The sequence below is a fragment of the Barbus barbus genome (genome assembly GCF_936440315.1).
Source record: "Barbus barbus genome assembly, chromosome: 33".
Taxonomy (NCBI): Eukaryota; Metazoa; Chordata; class Actinopteri; order Cypriniformes; family Cyprinidae; genus Barbus; species Barbus barbus.
The window spans coordinates 3663343-3682770 of record NC_136761.1 but is presented as its reverse complement, the minus strand read 5'-3'; the positions used below and the strand labels follow the sequence as shown (position 1 = coordinate 3682770).

General features: G+C 38.8%; 4 protein-coding genes across 8 annotated transcripts in view; 3 read left to right on the top strand and 1 right to left on the bottom strand.

Annotated features, from left to right (window-relative positions):
• Positions 1-662, top strand: part of LOC306853651 (sequestosome-1-like) — a 117831-nt gene extending 117169 nt beyond the window's left edge. Inside the window, exon 8 of the mRNA XM_079391209.1 lies at positions 57-662. Within this exon, the coding sequence (XP_079247335.1) occupies positions 57-214 (158 nt within the window). The 3' untranslated portion in view covers positions 215-662. The remainder of the gene's footprint in view (positions 1-56) is intronic.
• Positions 443-12307, bottom strand: LOC306853652 (MRN complex-interacting protein-like). Of its 5 annotated transcripts, XM_079391210.1 has the most exons (10): positions 12138-12287; positions 11672-11731; positions 10600-10706; positions 4988-5166; positions 4517-4576; positions 3252-3358; positions 2209-2275; positions 1930-2063; positions 1623-1722; positions 443-1507 (listed from the first exon to the last, which is right to left on the bottom strand). In XM_079391210.1, the coding sequence occupies exons 4-10, from the start codon at positions 5045-5047 to the stop codon at positions 812-814; spliced, it is 1224 nt and encodes a 407-aa protein (XP_079247336.1). In that variant the 5' UTR covers positions 5048-5166; positions 10600-10706; positions 11672-11731; positions 12138-12287; the 3' UTR covers positions 443-811. The 5 variants fall into 5 exon arrangements, with proteins under 5 accessions (XP_079247336.1, XP_079247337.1, XP_079247339.1 ...); XM_079391211.1 differs by lacking the exons at positions 3252-3358; positions 4517-4576; positions 4988-5166 and having other exon boundaries at positions 552-1507; positions 12138-12307; XM_079391213.1 differs by lacking the exons at positions 3252-3358; positions 4517-4576; positions 4988-5166 and having other exon boundaries at positions 552-1507; positions 1930-2060; positions 12138-12307.
• LOC306853644 (nuclear factor 7, brain-like) lies at positions 5878-8746 on the top strand. The gene is made up of 6 exons (XM_079391202.1): positions 5878-6497; positions 6737-6832; positions 6923-7153; positions 7292-7314; positions 7397-7515; positions 7787-8746. The coding sequence occupies exons 1-6, from the start codon at positions 6111-6113 to the stop codon at positions 8329-8331; spliced, it is 1401 nt and encodes a 466-aa protein (XP_079247328.1). The 5' UTR covers positions 5878-6110; the 3' UTR covers positions 8332-8746.
• A 725-nt stretch (positions 12308-13032) lies between the features above and the next one.
• On the top strand, positions 13033-15891 carry LOC306853645 (nuclear factor 7, brain-like). The gene is made up of 6 exons (XM_079391203.1): positions 13033-13653; positions 13893-13988; positions 14079-14309; positions 14448-14470; positions 14553-14671; positions 14928-15891. The coding sequence occupies exons 1-6, from the start codon at positions 13267-13269 to the stop codon at positions 15470-15472; spliced, it is 1401 nt and encodes a 466-aa protein (XP_079247329.1). The 5' UTR covers positions 13033-13266; the 3' UTR covers positions 15473-15891.
• Positions 15892-19428: the final 3537 nt, after the last annotated feature.

Genomic DNA, 19428 nt, shown 5'->3' with positions numbered 1-19428 from the left:
TTCCAGTCCACTTCATATCAATTCAAGCATCCTAATTTTAATGTCCTCTCCCTCAGATGCAGACCCCAGGCTGGTGGAGTCTGTTTCTCAGATGCTTTCCATGGGCTTCACCGATGAGGGTGGATGGTTGACCAGACTGCTCCACACCAAGAAGTTCGACATCGGAGCTGCCCTGGATACCATCCAGTACTCCAAACCCGGCCCACAGAAGTAGAGGAGCGCAGGAATAAAGAAGACCTGGGCCATCACTAATAATGTTTGAGACTTCTGGCCTATTTTCTATTGGCAAAGTCTTTCCATACTTTTTCAATGACAAATTCTTTACGTAAATGTTATCAACAATATCAATTACTCAGGTGACTGGTACGTAGTTAAGCTCATTATTGGGCTTTTATACAAAATAGATATATTCAGCATTTATGTCATTAATATTACACCTCATGTAATAAAGATTATTTTATTATTATTTTATATGCATATTACATATAAAGGTAGAGGTCTACATTTGTATGATTTTTCTATTTGCATTTACGTAAACAATAAGAAGAGTTTGTAGGCAAAGCAGAAACCTGGGGGTATTTTTATTGTTAGTTTGAATAAACAAGATGGAATCAGGTTAATATTTCTGTAGGTCTTCTAAAATTCCTGTCCTTTCTATCCACAATAAAATACAATAAAAAGAAACAAGTTGTTTGGATTTTTTTTATACGTGCAAGACTGGAGAATGGTTTAACTACCAATGAGAGAATATGGTAACATCATGCAACTTTAATTTGTGAATAGAATAGCTTTTTAAATAGAATGCAACTTCTCAAAATGTGTCGTCAAAGTCTTCATCGGTAAAGAACAGGGAGTTTATAGAAAGGCTTGAACATGGCATCTTAAACAGTGTAGGCTGTTTACAGACAGCGTTTTCAAAACTGTCTGGCTTTGAGCTGTGACTGATGTTTGGACTGGATACATTTCTATCCACACAAATATCACCAACAGACTTCTGCCTCCCTAGAGCACCACTGTCCGTCTTTCCATCTGTTGGATATCTGCACTCTTCAGAATCCACACCCATGTCTGTAAGTGCTTCTGTGAAACAAGCCACTGCTGTGTTATCACTGTAATTCGAGGAATCATGACCTTCATAGTCATACTCTTCCTCGTCCTGCTGATCAGGGACAACTGTGAGGAATTTATCCCATTTGGAGTCCTTATTCTCAATCTTCGATTCGTCAAACTTCTGACGAGAAGAAGCAGAAGGACTGTTGCTGTGCAGGAGAAGACCTTTGGTTACCTCAACTGCTGGAGGCTTATGTGAAGAGTTACACTGCTGTTTATTTTCACCAGAGTTCTCTGCTGTGTATGTGGAACTGGAGCAGGCTGTAGGGTAACAAACAGCCTGACGGGATGATGGGAGATTTGTGCTAATGCACGGCTCCATATCACCTGACCTGCCACAGGAGAAATATGTGGAAGCCGATCCTTTACTCCACGATGATTTGAACCTCCTGTCCGCCTGCAATAGATACAAGAAGTGTTTGTGTTGGAATGGTGTTTTTTGAACAGGGCATCTTAGCATATGAGTCTTGAGATACTGTTGCAGATGTGTTAAAGTGCATTGAGTGGCTTACCTGATACGGCCGTCTCTTAAACCCAGAACAACCCGTCCATGACTCCTCATCCTCACAGTTATTTTCAAAAGACTTTGAAGTGGAGATTTTCTTCCTTTTCCTGTTCAGAAAAAGAGATGATATTACATTAGTATTTGTTCACATGATTAATAAAAAAGCTGTTTGGCAATATGAAAATACAAGACTTTTTCATGATTCCTTTGTGCTAAGATTCTTTATTAATAATCACAATCTTTAAAAACCACAGTAGTTTTCCTTATTAACAGATTAAATGCTTTTATTGGCAAGTATGAATGTTGTGTGGTACCTGGTTCCTTGGCTTCTGAATCTGTGTCTTTCTGTATAAACATTCACATCTTCTTCCTCATCTTCATGTCCATTTGGACCCTCAGCTGTTTGATCAGTGTATTTACTCCAGCGGCTGACTTGATCCACTTCCTGCTACAAGGAGAGGACGCTTATGAGGCCAGTGTTGTTGGCAAACGTATTGATTCTCAATTGATCTACAGGTGACTTCTCAATTTCTCTCTGCATGATAACCATTAACTCAGCAGACAAAAGAACTGATTGGACATTGGTGCTTTACCTCTGATTCAGGATTTTGATCCAGACTTTCATGAACATCTTCGTTTTCATAGTTTTCATCCGATTCTCTTTAAAACATTGTTAGTCAAAGGGTCAATGACATGATGCTCACTTTTTGCAACATTAATTTACTCAAAATGCATTGCATAAAAATGCAACTCATACATGGAGTGACTTGAATACATGTCTCCTATGATGGGCTTGTTTTGAATTTTGGTATTGAAATTCAGTTTTATATTTTTGGGGTGACAAATGGCAGGGTGATACAACTACACTGATTTCATAAAATGATTAAATTCTTGAAAAAAGAAATGTGCAAGTTGCTTACACAACTTTTACAAATATAATCATTAGGCTGTGTGCATATTTAACCCCAAAAATGGCAAAACCATAAAGAGATGTCAGAAAATAAATGTATTGCTATTTTCCATTCTCCTGGGACTCAAATAATACAATTTCATGATTGTTTTCAAAACTTGACTCTTATTTTCCTGAATGCTTTGGAATAAAGACCTAATGTCGGTGTCTTTTTAAAGAAGACACAGAAAATTATTCCTAAAGTGAAAGTATTTAAAAAAAAAAATACCTGGAAATAAAAGCCGGCATGTAAATCTCTGGTCTGATATTCATCTTTTGATGTCAAACCCAAATGTTTTCAGTCTACAGCTAAAATAAAGGAATTGGCCTCACTGTCCCAATACTTTTGGAGGGGACTCAGGGGAGTGTATATGAACTAGACCAACTTTTATCAGAGGGTGAGTAGATTTCCCACTACAGGCAGGCAAACAGGTTTAAATGCTTCCTGTAAGCTAAACAAGGAATGCAGAAACAAAGTCACCTCATCTATCAAATATCACAACACTATTATTCACAACAAACACCCTTTCAAAATGAAACCAAGAAATACGACCCACACTTTCACTGCTTTTCCCCACAGCTTCTCAAATGTTTGTATCCCCCAGGATACGTTGCCCCTTTTAGGGTTAAGGTTTCAGGACTTTATGAAACTTAAAGAGACTGTGGCGCTCCTGACGGTCTGCTCACCGCTGAGACGGCAGCTCTTCACTGTTCCCCTCCAGCATCTGTCCTCGCAGAGCATTCAGCTTCTGGACATGCCTTCTGCAGTCAGCTGCGCCGCCTCGACCAAACTCCTGCACACAACACATCAAACAGCCGTGACTGCCAGTGCTGCCAACTATTTTTCAGGGGAAGTTGTAAATAACTATTTTTAAATACATTTTCAAAAACACACGTTTTTGAATGATTACAATAAGTTTTTTTTATTAGCTAGTAAAAAAGTAAAACTACACATTCTGAACAGTTATAGATTTAAGCAGTGTATTAGTACATTACATTTACATTTAGTCTTTTAGCAGATGCTTTTATCCAAAGCGACTTACAAATGAGGACATTAGAAACAATCAAAACCAACAAAAGAGCAGCAACATGCAAGTGCCATGACAAGTCTAGGTTGGCCTATCGCAGTACACATAAAAAGTTTTTTTTTTTTTAAAGAAAACAAGAACCCTAGTGTTTTATTTACTAGTAGTTAGTGTGCTACACTTCAAGAAAAGTCTGTAAAATAGGGCACAATATGAAGGAATTCTCTGTATTGACTTTCCACAGGATTTTACCTGAATTTTTAATTACGTATTGTATTTTGTGTTTTTGGGTTACAGCAGATAAAGGATAATGTCCTGGAAAATTACTAGTACCTTTTCCATTTTTCTAGATATTTTTCTTACTGTGTACCAACTGATCAACAATTGCAAGCACAAGCTACCAAAGTGTATCATAAATGAACAATTATTAAATTATTAATGTTAATGGGGGTGGTGATGGCGCAGTGGATAAGACACGTGCCTTTGGTGTGAGAGACCCGGGTTCGAATCCACTGTGAGACACCAATGTGTCCCTGAGCAAGACACTTAACCCCTAGTTGCTCCAGAGGCGTGCGACCTCTGACATATATAGCAATTGTAAGTCGCTTTGGATAAAAGCGTCAGCTAAATGAATAAATGTAAATTATGATTTTTTTTATTATTATTAAATTAAACAATTGCAAACAGCAGCTTAATTCAAGTAATGTGTGCACTACTAGGCATCTTTGTTTGTCTCTTTTTGTGTAATTTAAATGGTAAATGTTCCTTTTTATCATTTGAGTCACTTATCAAAAGTTGCCAAATACATTTTCAAAATAGCTAAATGTGTTGCTAGGTGCTTTTGGAAGAAAAAGTTGCATGGGCAGAAAAGTTGCTAAATTTAACAACACAATTGCTAAGTTGGACACTGGACTGATTCAGTTTGACCTTAATCAATGACTGCTTCTCGCCGCACACTTTACAAGTCCATTTCTCACTCTTCTTCACCTAGAAGAGAAAAACAAGCGCTTGATTCAACTCGACATTCATCTGGATATTAGGTACAGCAACAAAAAAAAAAAAAAAAAATTAAAAGTAACAAAGTCATATTGGGATAATTAGACGGGTTGATGTGATACAAATATCATTTATTGACGTTTTGTTGACGCATCAACTGAAAACAGCATTAGCCAAAAGATCTCGGTTCAATAGATGAATTAAAATATATAGTCAATCCAAACCTAATATGTACACAATCTGAATACAAGGGGAGAGAAGCTGACATTAATTTTAAATAACGTTAAGTGGATTACTAAGAGTGATTTATGTCAAGCGTTTGTGATTTAACAGCTAAGCTAACATTACAACAGACACAAAACGGTTTAATTTTGAACTAAAAAAGATATAAGAAAGAGTTACCTGCTGTACTTGAAATGTTTGGCAGGAAAAACATCTCAGTACATGAAACTCTTGAACCATGTTGGGTAGTTTTTACAGTCCGGAGAATAAAAGTAAATGTATTTCGTTCATGTTTCTGTTTGCCGCCGGCGCCCACAGTGTTCTTCTTCTACGGTAGTTCTTCCTCGCGCACAGCGCCTCTAGAGGAGATATGAGGCATAATAACATCTGTGTGTATCTGACGGAATTAGCAAATATGACATTCATTTGGATTTTAATGAGCACATCTCAAGACAAAATAGCTTTTAGCTGAATTATGGGTCTTTCAAAGAGCGAGGACCACTTCATATGTCTTCACACCTACAAATCAAAATAATGTGCATCCAATTTTTAAGAAAATTAAACAAAAATTAAATTCATGGTTAAAGAGAGATCTGTCACTAAAAGGAAGAATATTATTATCCAAAACTGAAGGATTGTCAGGTTTAGTGTATACAGCTCTTGCATCTTGTCTTTCTGTTGCACTGTGGAGCTTCTGTCACTAAAACAAATTCCTCGTGTAAACATACTTGGCCAATAAAGCTCATTCTGATTCTGACAAACCATCAACCATTAAAAATTGGTTCACTGTGGTGTGTTTTTGGGACATATTCCATTAGGATTTAGTGGTTTTATCAAGACACCAACCGAAGGCGACTAATTACCAGTAGAGACCAACAGACACCATTACAGTATCCATTAAAACCAGTAAAACCATTACAAATTCTGTAAAGGTTTCTATTGGGGTTTTCAGCAAGGTAGTTTGATTCTCAGTTTATTTAGTCCGGTGGATGATATCACAAATAAAGTGAAACTACATTCAGTCTCTGTTCAGAAGCTCAAAAAACCATCAGAAACTCCACCCTTCTTTACCTTTAACCTTTACCCTACCAGGAAGTGAGTATCTTATGATTTCTCTTTTACATATCATACTGGAAGCTGAAGAGTGAGTGTTGTGGAGATCAGAGGAGGACACTATAAATGAGGATTTTGGAGAAGTGAATTGAACAGAATAGGTTTGATTTTGATTGTAATTGTTATTTACTTTTCAAAGTAAAGTTCAGAAAGTGAAAGTAAATTGTAGATCGTTGCAGAAGAAGAGGAAATGGATTCAAAATCTGTGGAAGAGCTTTCTTGTCCCGTGTGCTGTGAAATCTTCAAGGATCCTGTTCTTCTGTCCTGTAGTCACAGTATTTGTAAAGAGTGTCTTCAACAGTTCTGGAAGACCAAGAAAACTCAGGAATGTCCCGTCTGCAGAAGAAGATCCTCAAGAGCAGAGCCTCCACGTAATCTAGCGTTAAAAAACTTGTGTGATTCACTGATAAAAGAGAGACATTCATCAGGATCTGAGGAGATCTGCAGTTTACACAGTGAGAAACTCAAACTCTTCTGTCTGGAGGACAAACAGCCGGCGTGTGTCGTGTGCAGAGACTCAGAGAAACATGTCAATCACAGATTCAGACCCATCAGAGAAGTGCTTTCATCTCACAAGGTGAGATCAGAAAATGTCTGTCATTGCATATGCTAAGCAGTGCTTTGCTAGTAATGTTTGTATATGTATATCCTTTACAAGTTAAATAATTAAAAAATATACGTCCAGCAAATTTTAGGCACAAATGGGCCTGTTTCATGAGAATGACCATACGTCATACTATTGACACTAGCTATGAAAACTTACAAACATGATAAAGCTCTTAGCTTAGTTTAACAGATTTTCATCTTAACTTGTAGGAGGAGCTGAATACAGCACTGACATCTTTACAAAACAAGCTCAAACATGCAGAAGAAATGAAAGCAGAGTGTGATAAAACAGTGCAACACATCAAGGTGAGGATACAGAGTAAAGAGTTGATGATGGACATTAGTGGAGTGAGTGTTAAAGCAGAGCTGACTGAAGTGAATGTGATGTGATTTCAGTCTCAAGCTGAGCACACAGAGCGTCAGATTAAAGAGGAGTTTGAGAAGATTCATCAGTTTCTCAGAGATGAAGAAGAAGCTACAATCACTGCACTGAGAGAGGAAGAGGAGCAGAAACAGCAGATGATGAAGGAGAAGCTGGAGGAGATGAACAGACACATCTCAGCTCTTTCTCACACAATCAAAGACACGGAGGAGAGGATGAAATCCAGCGACGTCTGCTTTCTGAAGGTGACGACTGAATTCAGCTTCATTGTTTCTGCACAAAACAACTTACCAATTACCTAGAGATGCTGATTAACAATGAGAAAATGAACTGTTATGATTAAGTAAAGTCTTATAATGTTTTTCAAACTCTCTATTTTCCAGGAGTTTAGCATCACGATGGAAAGGTAAGTTGAGCTGCAGGTGTTTCTTCTCTCAGTGGATCTGAACTCAAATCCTCTGCAGTTATGATCCTGAATGTTCTTCCAGAGTCCAGATCTCCCAGCCGGATCCACAGATGAGTTCAGGAGCTTTGATTCATGTGCCACATTACTTGAGTAACCTGCGGTTCAGAGTCTGGAAGAAGATGCAGGAGACTCTCAAACACAGTGAGCCTAATAAATCTGACATCAGTACAAAATATGAAATAGTTAAGAAACAAAGACAGACAGACCAACATTTGATAAAAATACATCTAAAAATCACTTTAAGTACTATGAAGTTGAAGTGAATCTGAACTGTATTTCATCAGATCATACAGCAAACTCATAATGACGACAAGCACAGTCTATTCCTCATGGTGTATGTTTATGTATTAGGTTTATTTTTCTAATATAACATCATATTTTATCCTCTAATCTGATTTTATTCTCTTTGCAGCTCCATTGACTCTAGATCCAAACACAGCATATCGTCGCCTCACACTCTCTGCTGATCTGACCAGTGTGTCGTACAGTGATGTACGTCAAAATCTTCCTGATAATCCAGAGAGGATTGACAGTTATGCATGTGTTCTGGGTTCTGAGGGCTTTAACTCAGGAGCACACTGCTGGGATGTGGAGGTTGGAGACAATACAGACTGGATTGTTGGAATAACCACAGCATCAAACCAAAGGAAGGGAGAGGTTTTCTTTAACACTAATGTCTGGTGTGTGCGGTACATAAACAGCAAATACTACTCACAATCCCCAGGTCAACCCTGGACTCTCTTCACAGTTAAAGAGAAGCTGCAGCGTGTGAGAGTTCAGCTGGACTGCGACAGAGGAAAGGTGTCCTTCTCTGATCCTCTAACTAACATCTGTCTGTGTTCATTCACAACAACCTTCACAGAGACGGTCTTTCCTTTCTTATATAATCACTACACAGCTTCCCCTCTGAGGATCTTACCAGTTAAACTGATTGTAACAACAGAAAATCACAGTTAAATCTCATTCTGCTTTTAGATCAGTTAAAGTACAAGAATTCGTTGTTTTCATTGTTTTGCATTTTATGGATCAATAACACTGTAATCAAAGGAGAAGGGTCTCGTTCATAAAAAATCTACTCAAACTGTTGTTCAAGCTACTCTAAAACATTTTTTTACATTTCTTATGGATATTCTGTATTAGGGGAACTAATGGATATTAAACAATACATATCTGAATATATGAAATTATATTTTTAAAGTTTTTAAGGTAAAAAAAACACAAACAGAAGAAGCAACAGATTTTTTTTATTGTATTATCGAAAAAGAAAAAAATGTAGGACAGGTCTTGGTTCTATTCATCCGTTACTAACTGGATTTTGATTGATTTTTGTATTTGATAAAGATTACTATAAAGATTGTGTTGTATATTTTGTAATGTTGTAAGTGTTGTGTTTTGTAGGTCTAGACATTTTAAAGATGCTTCACTATTGTGTAAGGCCCATCCACAAACAATTATGAATATAAAATAAGTTGATTAATCTTCATGCTTAAAAAATGGTACAATTAAATGTCATATACACGCTAAGAATAGTTTGAATATCAACTAAGTCAAGTAACTAGCTTATTTCATATTTTAGCTTGTCATCATTTTGACAAATGTTTTAATTTGTCACTTCTGACATGCCTGATCAGAAATTTGAATATGAATATACAGGTCCAAGATCCCAAACAAATGGGATCACAATCACCATTATGGTGACTTCAAATCGATATTGTAGCAATTAAGCATTTGCTTAGTTATCACCAAAGGTCTGTTTTGTTGTAGATCATTAAACCTTTATGCTGTCTTTATGCAGTTTATCTGAAATCATGTGAGGTACTTTTGTGTGCAAACGTTGCTTGCAAAATCATTGCCTTATAGAGCAGCTAGCTTTCAGACACAGCCAGTATTTCCTGGAGGCCTACACATCGTTGAACTTTTACTAATCAAACTCCTGTAGATCTAAACATTCCCTGTATTCATTTATGGTCACCGTGTTTTTGTCCAGTAACACATGTTCCTGGATCAACATTACTGTCCAAAAATATAGACTTAACCCCGTCCCTACCCCTACCCATAATTTATTTCTAAAATCAGAGGGAAATGTAGAAATTGTGCATCAGTGTGCTCTGGGTACCAAAAATATCAAAACCTAGCATTGGTGGAAGGATGAGTGCAGGTCAGCGCAGGGAACTGATTCCCATAATGCATACCTTTTTGGAGTTCATTATAATCAGATTTAATAGAAACAGGTCTGGAGTTAACCTAGTAAATACTGTCTCATCAATAAAGTTAAAGAAGTTACTTATAAAGTCATTCATTTGATCACAAATTCACAAATTTGGCAGGAAGACTACATACGTCTTTTGTAACTTTAAGAATACATGTCTCCTATGATGGGCTTGTTTTGAATTTTGGTATTGAAATTCAGTTTTATATTTTTGGGGTGACAAATGGCAGGGTGATACAACTACACTGATTTCATAAAATGATTAAATTCTTGAAAAAAGAAATGTGCAAGTTGCTTACACAACTTTTACAAATATAATCATTAGGCTGTGTGCATATTTAACCCCAAAAATGGCAAAACCATAAAGAGATGTCAGAAAATAAATGTATTGCTATTTTCCATTCTCCTGGGACTCAAATAATACAATTTCATGATTGTTTTCAAAACTTGACTCTTATTTTCCTGAATGCTTTGGAATAAAGACCTAATGTCGGTGTCTTTTTAAAGAAGACACAGAAAATTATTCCTAAAGTGAAAGTATTAAAAAAAAATAAATACCTGGAAATAAAAGCCGGCATGTAAATCTCTGGTCTGATATTCATCTTTTGATGTCAAACCCAAATGTTTTCAGTCTACAGCTAAAATAAAGGAATTGGCCTCACTGTCCCAATACTTTTGGAGGGGACTCAGGGGAGTGTATATGAACTAGACCAACTTTTATCAGAGGGTGAGTAGATTTCCCACTACAGGCAGGCAAACAGGTTTAAATGCTTCCTGTAAGCTAAACAAGGAATGCAGAAACAAAGTCACCTCATCTATCAAATATCACAACACTATTATTCACAACAAACACCCTTTCAAAATGAAACCAAGAAATACGACCCACACTTTCACTGCTTTTCCCCACAGCTTCTCAAATGTTTGTATCCCCCAGGATACGTTGCCCCTTTTAGGGTTAAGGTTTCAGGACTTTTTGAAACTTAAAGAGACTGTGGCGCTCCTGACGGTCTGCTCACCGCTGAGACGGCAGCTCTTCACTGTTCCCCTCCAGCATCTGTCCTCGCAGAGCATTCAGCTTCTGGACATGCCTTCTGCAGTCAGCTGCGCCGCCTCGACCAAACTCCTGCACACAACACATCAAACAGCCGTGACTGCCAGTGCTGCCAACTATTTTTCAGGGGAAGTTGTAAATAACTATTTTTAAATACATTTTCAAAAACACACGTTTTTGAATGATTACAGTAAGTTTTTTTTATTAGCTAGTAAAAAAGTAAAACTACACATTCTGAACAGTTATAGATTTAAGCAGTGTATTAGTACATTACATTTACATTTAGTCTTTTAGCAGACGCTTTTATCCAAAGCGACTTACAAATGAGGACATTAGAAACAATCAAAACCAACAAAAGAGCAGCAACATGCAAGTGCCATGACAAGTCTTGGTTGGCCTATCGCAGTACACATAAAAAGTTTTTTTTTTTTTTTTTAAAGAGAACAAGAACCCTAGTGTTTTATTTGCTAGTAGTTAGTGTGCTACACTTCAAGAAAAGTCTGTAAAATAGGGCACAATCTACTGTTAATATGAAGGAATTCTCTGTATTGACTTTCCACAGGATTTTACCTGAATTTTTAATTACGTATTGTATTTTGTGTTTTTGGGTTACAGCAGATAAAGGATAATGTCCTGGAAAATTACTAGTACCTTTTCCATTTTTCTAGATATTTTTCTACTGTGTACCAACTGATCAACAAGCACAAGCTACCAAAGTGTATCATAAATGAACAATTATTAAATTATGATTTTTTTACTATTATTATTAAATTAAACCATTGCAAACAGCAGCTACCTTAATTCAAGTAATGTGTGCACTACTAGGCATCTTTGTCTTTCTCTTTTTGTGTAATTTAAATGGTAAATGTTCCTTTTTATCATTTGAGTCACTTATCAAAAGTTGCCAAATACATTTTCAAAATAGCTAAATGTGTTGCTAGGTGCTTTTGGAAGAAAAAGTTGCATGGGCAGTCTGAAAAGTTGCTAAATTTAACAACACAATTGCTAAGTTGGACACTGGACTGATTCAGTTTGACCTTAATCAATGACTGCTTCTCGCCGCACACTTTACAAGTCCATTTCTCACTCTTCTTCACCTAGAAGAGAAAAACAAGCGCTTGATTCAACTCGACATTCATCTGGATATTAGGTACAGAAACAACAAAAAAAACAATTAAAAGTAACAAAGTCATATTGGGATAATTAGACGGTTGATGTGATACAAATATCATTTATTGACGTTTTGTTGACGCATCAACTGAAAACAGCATTAGCCGAAAGATCTCGGTTCAATAGATGAATTAAAATATATAGTCAATCCAAACCTAATATTTACACAATCTGAATACAAGGGGAGAGAAGCTGACATTAATTTTAAATAACGTTAAGTGGATTACTAAGAGTGATTTATGTCAAGCGTTTGTGATTTAACAGCTAAGATAACATTACAACAGACACAAAACGGTTTAATTTTGAACTAAAAAAGATATAAGAAAGAGTTACCTGCTGTACTTGAAATGTTTGGCAGGAAAAACATCTCAGTACATGAAACTCTTGAACCATGTTGGGTAGTTTTTACAGTCCGGAGAATAAAAGTAAATGTATTTCGTTTGTGTTTGTGTTTGCCGCCGGCGCCCACAGTCTTCTTCTTCTACGGTAGTTCTTCCTCGCGCACAGCGCCTCTAGAGGAGATATGAGGCATAATAACATCTGTGTGTATCTGACGGAATTAGCAAATATGACATTCATTTGGATTATAATGAGCACATCTCAAGACAAAATAGCTTTTAGCTGAATTATGGGTCTTTCAAAGAGCGAGGACCACTTCATATGTCTTCACACCTACAAATCAAAATAATGTGCATCCAATTTTTAAGAACATTAAACAAACAAAAAAAAAAATTCATGGTTAAAGAGAGATCTGTCACTAAAAGGAAGAATATTATTATCCAAAACTGAAGGGTTGTCAGGTTTAGTGTATACAGCTCTTGCATCTTGTCTTTCTGTTGCACTGTGGAGCTTCTGTCACTAAAACAAATTCCTCGTGTAAACATACTTGGCCAATAAAGCTCATTCTGATTCTGACAAACCATCAACCATTAAAAATTGGTTCACTGTGGTGTGTTTTTGGGACATATTCCATTAGGATTTAGTGGTTTTATCAAGACACCTACCGAAGGCGACTAATTACCAGTAGAGACCAACAGACACCATTACAGTATCCATTAAAACCAGTAAAACCATTACAAATTCTGTAAAGGTTTCTATTGGGGGTTTTCAGCAAGGTAGTTTGATTCTCAGTTTATTTAGTCCGGTGGATGATATCACAAATAAAGTGAAACTACATTCAGTCTCTGTTCAGAAGCTCAAAAAACCATCAGAAACTCCACCCTTCTTTACCTTTAACCTTTACCCTACCAGGAAGTGAGTATCTTATGATTTCTCTTTTACGTATCATACTGGAAGCTAAAGAGTGAGTGTTGTGGAGATCAGAGGAAGACACTATAAATGAGGATTTTGGAGAAGTGAATTGAACAGAATAGGTTTGATTTTGATTGTAATTGTTATTTACTTTTCAAAGTAAAGTTCAGAAAGTGAAAGTAAATTGTAGATCGTTGCAGAAGAAGAGGAAATGGATTCACAATCTGTGGAAGAGCTTTCTTGTCCCGTGTGCTGTGAAATCTTCAAGGACCCTGTTCTTCTGTCCTGTAGTCACAGTATTTGTAAAGAGTGTCTTCAACAGTTCTGGAAGACCAAGAAAACTCAGGAGTGTCCCGTCTGCAGAAGAAGATCCTCAAAAGAGCTGCCTCCATGTAATCTAGCGTTAAAAAACTTGTGTGATTCACTGAGAAAAGAGAGACATTCATCAGGATCTGAGGAGATCTGCAGTTTACACAGTGAGAAACTCAAACTCTTCTGTCTGGAGGACAAACAGCCGGCGTGTGTCGTGTGCAGAGACTCGGAGAAACATGTCAATCACACATTCAGACCCATCAGAGAAGTGCTTTCATCTCACAAGGTATGATCAGAAAATGTCTGTCATTGCATATGCTAAGCAGTGCTTTGATAGTAATATTTATATATGTTTATCCTTTACAAGTTAAATAATTAAAAAATATACGTCCTGCAAATTTTAGGCACAAATGGGCCTGTTTCATGAGAATGACCATACGTCATACTGTTGACACTAGCTATGAAAACTTCCAAACATGATAAAGCTCTTAGCTTAGTTTAACAGATTTTCATCTTAACTTGTAGGAGGAGCTGAATACAGCACTGACATCTTTACAAAACAAGCTCAAACATGCAGAAAAAATGAAAGCAAAGTGTGATAAAACAGTGCAACACATCAAGGTGAGGATACGGAGTAAAGAGTTGATGATGGACATTAGTGGAGTGAGTGTTAAAGCAGAGCTGACTGAAGTGAATGTGATGTGATTTCAGTCTCAAGCTGAGCACACAGAGCGTCAGATTAAAGAGGAGTTTGAGAAGATTCATCAGTTTCTCAGAGATGAAGAAGAAGCTACAATCACTGCACTGAGAGAGGAAGAGGAGCAGAAGCAGCAGATGATGAAGGAGAAGCTGGAGGAGATGAACAGACACATCTCAGCTCTTTCTCACACAATCAAAGACACGGAGGAGATGATGAAAGCCAGCGACGTCTGCTTTCTGAAGGTGACGACTGAACTCAGCTTCATTGTTTCTGCACAAAACAACTTACCAATTACCTAGAGATGCTGATTAACAATTAGAAAATGAACTGTTATGATTAAGTAAAGTCTTATAATGTTTTTCAAACTCTGTATTTTCCAGGAGTTGAGCATCACGATGGAAAGGTAAGTTGAGCTGCTGGTGTTTCTTCTCTCAGTGGATCTGAACTCAAATCCTCTGCAGTTCTGATCCTGAATGTTCTTCCAGAGTCCAGATCTCCCAGCCGGATCCACAGATGAGTTCAGGAGCTTTGATTCATGTGCCACATTACTTGAGTAACCTGCGGTTCAGAGTCTGGAAGAAGATGCAGGAGACTCTCAAACACAGTGAGCCTAATAAATCTGACATTAGTACAAAATATGAAATAGTTAAGAAACAAAGACAGACAGACCAACATTTGATAAAAATACATCTAAAAATCACTTTTAAGTACTATCTGAACTGTATTTCATCAGATCATACAGCAAACTCATAATGACGACAAGCACAGTCTATTCCTCATGGTGTATGTTTATGTATTAGGTTTATTTTTCTAATATTCATCATATTTTATCCTCTAATCTGATTGGATTCTCTTTGCAGCTCCATTGACTCTAGATCCAAACACAGCATATCGTCGCCTCACACTCTCTGCTGATCTGACCAGTGTGTCGTTCAGTGATGTACGTCAAAATCTTCCTGATAATCCAGAGAGGTTTGACAGTTATGCATGTGTTCTGGGTTCTGAGGGATTTAACTCAGGAGCACACTGCTGGGATGTGGAGGTTGGAGACAATACACTCTGGAGTGCTGGAATAACCCCAGCATCAAACCAAAGGAAGGGAAAGGTTTTCTTTAAAACTAATGTCTGGCGTGTGCGGTACAAGAACAGCAAATACAGATCACAATACCCAGGTCAACCCTTGACTCTCTTGACAGTTAAAGAGAAGCTGCAGCGTGTGAGAGTTCAGCTGGACTGTGACGGAGGAAAGCTGTCCTTCTCTGATCCTATAACTAACATCTGTCTGTGTTCATTCACAACAACCTTCACAGAGACGGTCTTTCCATTCTTATATAATCACTGCACACCTTCCCCTCTGAGGATCTCACCAGTTAAACTGATTGTAACAACAGAAAATCACAGTTAAATCTCATTCTGCTTTTAGATCAGTTAAAGTACAAGAATTTGTTGTTTTCATTGTTTTGCATTTTATGGTTCAATAACGCTGTAAACAAAGGAAAAGGGTCTCGTTCATAAATAAACAATCTACTCAAACTGTTGTTCAAGCTACTCTAAAACATTTTTTTATATTTCTTATGGATATTCTGTATTAGGGGAACTAATGGATATTAAACAATACATATCTGAATATATGAAATTATATTTTTAAAATTTTTAAGGTAAAAAAAAACCCAAACAGAAGAAGCAACAGATTTTTTTATTGTATTATCGAAAAAGAAAAAAAATGTAGGACAGGTCTTGGTTCTATTCATCCGTTACTAACTGGATTTTGATTGATTTTTGTATTTGATAAAGATTACTATAAAGATTGTGTTGTATATTTTGTAATGTTGTAAGTGTTGTGTTTTGTAGGTCTAGACATTTTAAAGATGCTTCACTATTGTGTAAGGCCCATCCACAAACAATTATGAATATAAAATAAGTTATTGATTAATCTTCATGCTTAAAAAATGGTACAATTAAATTCCATATACACGCTAAGAATAGTTTGAATATCAACTAAGTCAAGTAACTAGCTTATTTCATATTTTAGCTTGTCATCATTTTGACAAATGTTTTAATTTGTCACTTCTGACATGCCTGATCAGAAATTTGAATATGAATATACAGGTCCAAGATCCCAAACAAATGGGATCACAATCACCATTATGGTGACTTCAAAACAATTACAGTAGTAAACAAGTACATTTCTGACAGTGGCACTGTTAAAGATGTTAGCATCATTCTGCTGTTCATTCACAGTCATTTGCAATAAAATGACCCAGTATTCTGCCCTCATAAAAGAGTTCCCCTTCTTTAACTAGGCAGATAGATAACTCCTTCCACAGAGACGTTGAATTGTAGCATGGATTTATTTCCAACCACCACTTCCAATACAAGTGGAACAGAGTAAAACTGAAATACAGAGGAAAAGAAAACTTAAAAGAAAATGTGCAATGGAGAAATTCAACAGTTCGATTAAAGGATAACCGCACGTTCTTCACAATAAAAATGAGGAAATATGTAACAATGTACTTAAAATAATCTCTCTAAACATACAATTTACCGTGAGCAACGTCACCAACACAAACATAAGATAGACATAAAGTACTTGTAACATTCTAACACTTACAGACAAAGCTTCTGTATACGATTGCAAAGATGATGAATAGATGGACTATAGCTGCATTAACCGTGGGATATCAGCATCAACTGAGTACAGCAAGATGGCTGCTACTAAGGTCAAAAGTCACTCACTATGACAAAGTAAAAAATAAGGGACTAGCACCACCTAGTGGCTCAAATGGACAACTACACTGGAAACGGCACACCCAGCATGCATTGATTTCACAGTATATTTCTGACTACAATTTTTAAAACAATCTTTACAGTTCCATTCCATGACAGTTGAACAAAAAAATAAATAAAATAGCAACTTAAAGTTGGTGGTGGTCAGTTTGTGTCAATCTACATTTTTGACATTTGTTTTCCACTTTTGATGTCATTTCAAGTGAGAAATCGATATTGTAGCAATTAAGCATTTGCTTAGTTATCACCAAAGGTCTGTTTTGTTGTAGATCATTAAACCTTTATGCTGTCTTTATGCAGTTTATCCGAAATCATGTGAGGTACTTTTGTGTGCAAACGTTGCTTGCAAAATCATTACCTTATAGAGCAGCTAGCTTTCAGACACAGCCAGTATTTCCTGGAGGCCTACACATCGTTGAACTCTTACTAATCAAACTCCTGTAGATCTAAACATTCCCTGTATTCATTTATGGTCACCGTGTTTTTGTCCAGTAAGACATGTTCCTGGATCAACATTACTGTCCAAAAATATAGACTTAACCCCGTCCCTACCCCTACCCATAATTTATTTATAAAATCAGAGGGAAATGTAGAAATTGTGCATCAGTGTGCTCTGGGTACCAAAAATATCAAAACCGTCTCGGGTTACGTATGTAACCCTGGTTCCCTGAAGGGAACGAGACGCTGCGTCGAACGCTACGGGGAACGCCTTCAGCGTGACCGCGCTCTGAACCAGAGTGTAAAATGTCCAATGAAAGGGCGAGACGTCATAGGCGGTGACGTCACTGACCGGAAAGCATATAAGCACGTGCGGTGGAGCCGGCGTTTGCTTCCAGGAATGAAGCAACCGCTCGCAGGGATACAGGAAGTATGGCCTAGAGACGCAGCGTCTCGTTCCCTTCAGGGAACCAGGGTTACATACGTAACCCGAGACGTTCCCTTCCAGGAACTCGAGCTGCGTCGAACGCTACGGGGAACGAGATGCCAACGCCACCAGACTTCCAAATACCTGCCCTGTGTGTATCACTAGGAGCACAACGAGGGCGAGAGAACAGAAGAGCCGGGAGTGGCCCTGAGATCAAGACCGTAGAACCGGACAAAGGTGAGGGGCGTGGACCAACCCGCAGCATTGCAGATATCCTGCATCGAAACCCCTGCCAGAAAGGCCTTGGAGGCCGCCATACTCCTAGTTGAATGGGCCTTAAGCCCCAGAGGCGAAGGGATGCCTGAAGATTCATAGGCCAAGGAAAAGTATCCACAATCCACCTGCTAAGGGTCTGCCTAGAAGCAGGCAGACCCCGCTTAGGAGGACCGAAGCAAACTAGCAATTGGTCCGTCCTTCTCCACAGGGCAGCTCTGTGGACGTATGCGTCCAGTGCTCGCACTGGACACACACAGTTATGCTTTCGCTGGTCAGGCTCCCGAAAGGGAGGAGGACTGAGGGCCTGCAGCACGACAGGCCGTGGTATAGAAGAGGGGATCTAGGAAATAACCCGCTCGAGGGTAGAAAAACGCTTTGGCCAGACCAGGGGCAAAGACGAGATAAGAAGGGGCCATGAAGGGCCTACAAATCCCCACTCTCTTAAGAGACCACAGCCAGGTCCCCGTAGGGACACGTCGTACGTCGCCTCGGCAACGCGCGCAGCAACAGCGAGCTCTCACTCAAAGGGGGAAGAACCGCACACGCGGGCTTCCACGAGCGAGAGCGCTAGATCTGGGGAATGCAGGAGGAGATAGGGCGAACCCGTCTCCAACCTGTTCGCCAGATCCATGTTGGCATCCAGAACTCCCGGGAGCAGAGCGATCGGGGAAAACCGTACAGACGAAGCCTCGGCCAGGTCTGTACCAAGTGTCCAGTCCAAAGGAGCTGGAGGAACTAGAGGGGCATAGCGCTGACTTTCGAGTCGCACAGCCAAAAACCTCCATATCTGCTTCACCACCTCGGGGTGAAGCATCCATTCCCCGGGCCTCAGCCCCTGCCTCGACAGGATGTCTGCTCCCACATTGAGATACCCAGGGATATCGATGGCTCTGAGCGAGCGAAGTTTGCCCTGGGACCACACAAGGATCTGGTGCGCCAGCTTGTACAAGGGGCGCGAACGCAGACCTCCCTGGTGGTTGATGTAAGAGACCACCGCTGTGCTGTCGGTGCGCACCAACACATGGTGATCTCTTAGGTCCGGGAGAAAGTGCTTGAGTGCACGAAACACGGCCAACATTTCCAAACAATTGATATGCCACGTTAGATGGCGACCGCTCCACAGACCGCGGGCAGGGTGGCCACTCATGACCGCTCCCCAACCGGTGAGGGATGCGTCCGTCGCTAGCATTACGCGGCGACAAGAGGCTCCCAGCACCGGGCCCTGAGACAAGAACCAAGCTTGGCTCCACATGTCTAAGGCACGTAGGCATCGCCGCGTGACCTTGATCATGCGAAGCGGGTTTCCCCTCGGGGAGAACCCCTTGGTCTTGAGCCACCACTGTAGGGGTCTCATTTACAGGAGGCCAAAAGTAATCACGTTGGACGCAGCTGCCATGAGCCCCAGCAGTTTCTGAAACTGCCTGACAGTGAGT